We start from the raw sequence: 6,012 nt of genomic DNA on the forward strand, positions 1-6,012 counted from the left end.
CTCGTTATGTCTATTTGTACAATATATTTGAGGAATCCATAAGATGTAAGATTTGGGATCAATCACAATAATTGGGTAGAGAATTTTGTGATAAGAATGGATATGAAGAATTAATGATGATGGATAATTTTTACTGGCAATTTGGCACAATAGCCAATGGTAACCAACAACACATTACATGTGAGATTAGCGATTAATCATGATAATCCTGCAGTGAAATTGTGATTAGAATGGACATGAAGAATTAATGATGATGGATTCTTTATTATCTGTTATTTGGGATAATAATTAATGGTAGCCAACAACACACTACAAATTAGATTAGTGGGATCAACCATGATAATCCTGCAGTGAAATTTGTGATAAGAATGAGTATGAAGAATTCATGATGATGGATAATTTATTATAGGTTACTTAGCACAATAGCCAATGGTAACCAACAACGCATTACACTTAAGACTAGTGATCAATCATGAAATTGGTAATTAGAATGGATATGAACAGTCAATGATAATGGGCAAGTTTATATTTGATAATTTGGCCCAATAAACAACTGTAATGAATAAGTAGAATCACCCTCTCTATCTCGCCCCTTCAAAACGACTCCTGATCCCAGCAGCGAAGTGGGGAAGGAGAAGCGGGAGTAGCGGTGATCATCCAACCTCGGCCCTCGATTTGGTCAGTCGATTTGGCCTCCCCAAGGTATCATCTTCGATTTTCCTGTTGCCATTTCAACGAGTAATCGGAAAGTTCTCGGCTTTTTCAACGATTTAATCCGACAATCCCAAATTTCCTTCTCTTGCGCACTCCCACTTCGCAAAACTGACCCAAGATTTCAACTCCGGTGCCGCGTTTTTCAAATTTATCTTGGATATACGAGTCTAGTCTGTCGAGAATCGGAATTTTTTCTCTAGGGTTTTGGATTCAATCCGGATTTTCTCCTGAATCCGCGCAGGCGAAGTTTGGAGGAGGCATTGATTTGAGAAGATTTCAAGATGTTGGGGGGTTTGTACGGGGATCTCCCTCCCCCGTCGTCATCATCATCCAATGCAAACGACGAGAAAGGCGGATCCAACTCCGCTGTGTGGTCGAGCAGCACGAAAATGGCGCCACCCACCTTGAGAAAACCTTCTTCCATCTTCCCAACGCCGCCGTCTGTGCTAAAAAACCAGCCATCACAAATCAAAACGAAGCCCGTGATTGTTCCAAAACAAAATTCCTCCGATTCGCCTCTGCCTGCACCATTTGAAAATGGGATCAACAAAGGCCAATCCTTCCAACCTGCTCTTGTTGGTGTCACCTCCACAATTATCGAAGAATATGACCCTGCAAGGCCTAATGATTATGAGGATTACAAGAGGGAAAGAGCCAGGAAGAGTAAGGAAGCTGCAATTCGGAGAGAATTGGAGAATCGGCGCCGCGAGGATGAAGAACGAGAGCGAGAACGCGAGCAGAGGGAAAGGGAAGCAGCAGAAAGAGAGGCTAAGGATCAGGAAGTGAGGGCCTCCTCCCTTAGTATCTCAGGGGAGGAAGCTTGGAGGAGACGAGCTGCGATGAGCGGCGCGCAGCCAAGATCGCCGTCTCCGCCGTCGAGTGGAGATGGTTTCGCGATCGGCAAGTCGGGATCGGATGGTCTGGGATTGGGTGCTGGTGGGCAGATGACAGCTGCTCAGAGGATGATGGCCAAGATGGGGTGGAAAGAAGGACAAGGACTTGGAAAACAGGAACAGGGGATCACAACCCCACTGATGGCCAAGAAAACAGACAGGAGAGCTGGAGTTATTGTGAATGCTAGTGAAACAAAGCCGGATAAGAAATCCAAGAGTGTCAATTTCAATGGTCCGCCGACCCGTGTTCTGCTTCTCAGAAACATGGTATGCTGTGACATCCGCATTCTTTTTCTTTGCAGTTGAGATGCAGTATTTATTGCTGAGGATTGTGTTGGTATGCAGTATTTATATTCATTTTTTCTGCTTTTATGTATTTTTCTGTATTGATGATTAAAAATGAAACAATGGAGATTTGATGCCTTTATTGGAAGGTTTAGACAACAGAATCTCAACATTCTCCTCTTGGTTTACTTGGATTTCTCGGATTTCTATTAGGTTTTTTTCTCATGTTTTCTCTCGCTATTTTTGTTACATTATTTCTCATTCGTTATTGTCTGATAGATGTAGACTGAAGCATGTCAATTTCTTGTTCAGTTTATTTATTTCTTGGATTTACATTTTTTATTATCTTAATATTTCTTGTACAGGAAAATCTCAAAACTAAAAAGATAGGAATATGTTGTAGTTCTTGAGTAATTCCAAACAGAAATCCAACTAGAATAGGAAAATTGTGCCACAATTCCAACAGAAGAGTATTCGTTCTAATGAAAAATGAGAAACGCAGTCGTGAAGAGTTTTGGACGGAGAGGTGTGAGGGATGAGAAGGAAATGGAACAGGGATGGAAGATAGGGAATGCGATGAAGAGACTAGCTCTCCCTTCTGGAATAGCTGGCCGATTCCCACTCTCCAGCCTCCAGATGAAGGCTGCAACTGAATCTTGAAAAAATTACCTGCCTTCTTCAGCCGCCGCTCCCCTTTATTTATACTTTTTCGGAACTTTAGTTGTTGAGCTTTCTTTTCCTTCTTTGGTAATGCTTGGAAAAGAATCGACTTGTATCAGAATATTCCTATACGCAGTTCTAATCAGTAGATACTTCACTAGAACAGTTATATTTCTTAAAACGTTTTTTTAGTTCAGTGTGTCCTTTACACAACCCACGATAAGCCATCCTCTTATTGACTATGACTCAGCCAGGCCTAATTTTAGTAACCTGTATTGATAAAGGCTATGCAGTAGTTAGATGATGATCCATTTGGCAAAACCCGAGACTTACAATGTGGCGGGGGAGAGAGTCTTAGGTGGCGCGTGAGTCTGAAAAGGGTTTAAGAGCTTGAATGCAATCTGGACCTCTAATTAGGGAACGCTGCTGAGGATATCCTTCCAGCTCCAGATAGCCTTGCTCGACTGATGTCAGAGCAGCCTTTTTTGAGGAAGAGAGTTAATGATGGACCCCCATTAGGAGATATGGATGATACAGCCTCATTGCGTTTGTATCTAGACTATGGTTGCTTTGCAGACAAGGGAATGGAGAGAGAGAGAGAGAAATAAACGGGAAAGGAGAGGGACCAAGGGTGGACATCACCAATTTCTATAGACTGACTGGATGTTGCTTTCTAACCAAGATAGGGAGATTGTCGACGTAATCTGCACCTGGAGGAGTAGGCACCTGCTTGGTCAGTGGCAAGAGAGGGAAGGTTGTCCAGGTTAGGGACTCAAGGAATTCTTTATTCATGCCCCTTCACGAATGCTCTGATCCTACTTTGGGCTTGTTGGGCCCGCCCTTCTCGTAAATGCGATGTTAGGTTTCATGGTCCATGTCTTCATTGCCCTGCTATGTATCTGTGCAAAGCTGAAATTTAGTGAAATCAGTTTATGGAAGGTTCTGTACCACTGGAATCAGTTTGTGCGTTTTACCTTACTGGGAAGGAGCCTGGCCCACCATTTTTGTCAGGACTTGACTGATCAGTCTCAACCAATACTAGAGACAGTTGACATGGAAGTCACTGATTCATGGGTGGCTATCAACGCTGGGTCATCAGAAATGTATGAAATTTTCTGCATATGGAATCTGCTGAAGCTTTGTGAAACCAAATCATATCAAGTTGTGGAAAGAAGCATAATGCCTGAGTGGTTTAGGGACTGGTCAAGACATTGCGGCTTGGTCAGGCAGATAAACAGAGATATACTATGCCTGTGAATTGAGAGCTTTGTGGCGGAAGATTGACTGCTACTACCAAAAGAAAAATCCTCCGAATGAAGATGACTTGCAACTTATGGATGCACATGTATAGCTTCTTCATAGGTCTCAAGCCTGATTATGAAAATATCCGATCCCTCCTCCCTCCGATCAGTCCTTATCTTGCCTTCGATGATCCCCATCGGTGTGACCGTCAAGCCTTCTTTGCGTCATCACGTGGCTTGTCCCTTATCAATCCCTGCCTCCACTGTTTGATCCTTCCCATTTCCCTTTCTCCGTTAAACCCCACACTACAACCCAACCTGCTGCTAGACTGCAGGTTGGGGTGCTGTGTAGCTGCAGCTGGGCCACAGTTTGTCCATGGCTGGCTAGAAGACTGGTCATAGCTGGGTTGTGCTCTGGGTGACAGCTGGGCCATGTGGTCTGAGCTGTGCCTGCAATGTAGGTCGCAGTTCTGGGGTGCAAACCTGGGCGAATGTGTAATGTTTCTTGGCGGACTCCGAGCTATGATGGGTTTTCAGTCTGGGCCATGGCCAGGTCATGGTGAGGCACAGAACAGAGCCCATGATGAGGGTGATGCGAGTAGCATTTTGATGGGGTGCTGATGCTGGTGACGGAGGGGCGTGGCATTGAGGCCAGCAGGCACAGTGCTGACGGAGCAAGGTCTAGGGGAAACGTTGGGCCTAGGGGGCTCTATGGTTAGGCTTCCAACTGTTGAGCTCCTTAGAAAAAAATATTCGGTTATTGGGGAACAATCAGTATACTTCTAATGTCGAATCAGGATCAACTAGGACAGAAATAAAACATTGGGTCGAACTCTTCATTGGTGTCAAGGTAATAGCTATGATCCAATTCAGGAGTCTTAACACATTCATACCCAGTTTGAGGGAAGTGTTCTACCCCTGTCTTTCCATATCTGTAAACGTATCTTTCAGACTATCAACCAACCAGGAATTCACTTTGTGAATTCGACTGGACCAGGCCCGATAGTTTTCTAAACTGCCTTTTTTACTGGCTTTTTTTCCGGAATGGTGGCTGGGAGTCCGAAGGCGGGCAAGGATTCTGAGTGGTGGCAATTCACCATTTGGGTCTGAATGACACTAAAAGAAATCTAACTTCTGCTTGGTCTGTTATTTACCAAGGGTGTTCAAATATTGAATTGTAGATAGATATGGCAACAGCGTTCGGCTTGTATTTTTCAAAAAAATTTAACAGGGGGAGGAAACCGTTCACTTGTTTTCTAATTTTTGACTTGCATTGCGCTTACCTATACTTGTAGTTTAGCAAGTTTTGAGAAATCTTCCTATATGCAAAAGGTTACATCATAAATTGCGGCAGTAATGGTGAACACAAACTGGGTAATGATTAATGGCACTTATTTATTGACAATGGCCATGTTCGTCATACGCAGGTTGGGCCAGGTGAGGTTGATGACGAGCTGGAAGACGAAGTGGCATCAGAGTGTGCCAAGTACGGGGCTGTCACACGCGTTCTGATCTTCGAGATTACAGAGGCCAGCTTCCCGCATGACGAGGCGGTGAGGATCTTTATCCAGTTTGAGAGGCCTGAGGAGACAACCAAGGCTTTTGTTGACCTCGACGGCCGCTTCTTTGGGGGGCGCATTGTGAAGGCCGCCTTCTACGATGAGGATCGCTTCGCGAGGACAGAATTGGCGCCCATGCCAGGAGAGATCCCTGGTTTCTGACGTTTTCGCACCTGCAGACAACTGAGTCTTATCGAACTATGTAATAGACTATGCATCTGTTATGATGTATAAGAAAGAACAGGCTTGGTTGATGCCTTGGACAAGGAGGTCATTTCTTTACTTCCTAGTCGGGAGCTTGCGGAGAGTTCAAAAGGTATTTCTCTTTTAATTATTCTATTCCAAAGAGTTTTCCATCCATCTCTCATTAAGCGTCAAATGAAAGCTTCTTGAACACAGCAAGAGGATACCCTTATGAAATTCAAATTCATGTCATTTTTTTCCTTTTTTGTGCAACTGGTTTTGTTCAATCAAAAGTGGAGTATGATGGAGTACTTATTTTTACTTCGATTTGAAAAATGAAGATCGAAGTTCGTGGTAGCCTTAAGTGGATTGGCATCATTGCCTAAGAGCGAAATGGAGCTGGACTTCAAGATGAAAATGAGGAGAATCATTCTTTAACCTGTCATTAGTTTGAAAGAATTTGTGAGGCAAGCCGGA

General features: G+C 43.8%; 1 protein-coding gene across 1 annotated transcript; it reads left to right on the plus strand.

Annotated features, from left to right (window-relative positions):
• The first annotated feature begins 558 nt into the window (after positions 1 to 558).
• On the plus strand, positions 559 to 5,712 carry DRT111 (D111/G-patch domain-containing protein). Its single transcript, XM_078581979.1, has 3 exons — positions 559 to 702; positions 956 to 1,874; positions 5,221 to 5,712. Exons 2-3 carry the CDS (start codon positions 996 to 998, stop codon positions 5,512 to 5,514), a joined length of 1,173 nt encoding a protein of 390 aa, XP_078438105.1. The 5' UTR covers positions 559 to 702; positions 956 to 995; the 3' UTR covers positions 5,515 to 5,712.
• The last annotated feature ends 300 nt before the right edge of the window (positions 5,713 to 6,012 follow it).

This window comes from Wolffia australiana, chromosome 10, assembly GCF_029677425.1.
Source record: "Wolffia australiana isolate 7733 chromosome 10, ASM2967742v1".
Classification (NCBI taxonomy): domain Eukaryota; kingdom Viridiplantae; phylum Streptophyta; class Magnoliopsida; order Alismatales; family Araceae; genus Wolffia; species Wolffia australiana.

Excerpts from the sequence above, each read along its gene's own strand:
- DRT111 (XM_078581979.1), top strand. The coding sequence starts at position 996 with ATGTTGGGGGGTTTGTACGGGGATCTCCCTCCCCCGTCGTCATCATCA. Across the intron at positions 1,875-5,220 it reads TTCTGCTTCTCAGAAACATG|GTTGGGCCAGGTGAGGTTGA; the intron begins GTATGCTGTGAC and ends CGTCATACGCAG.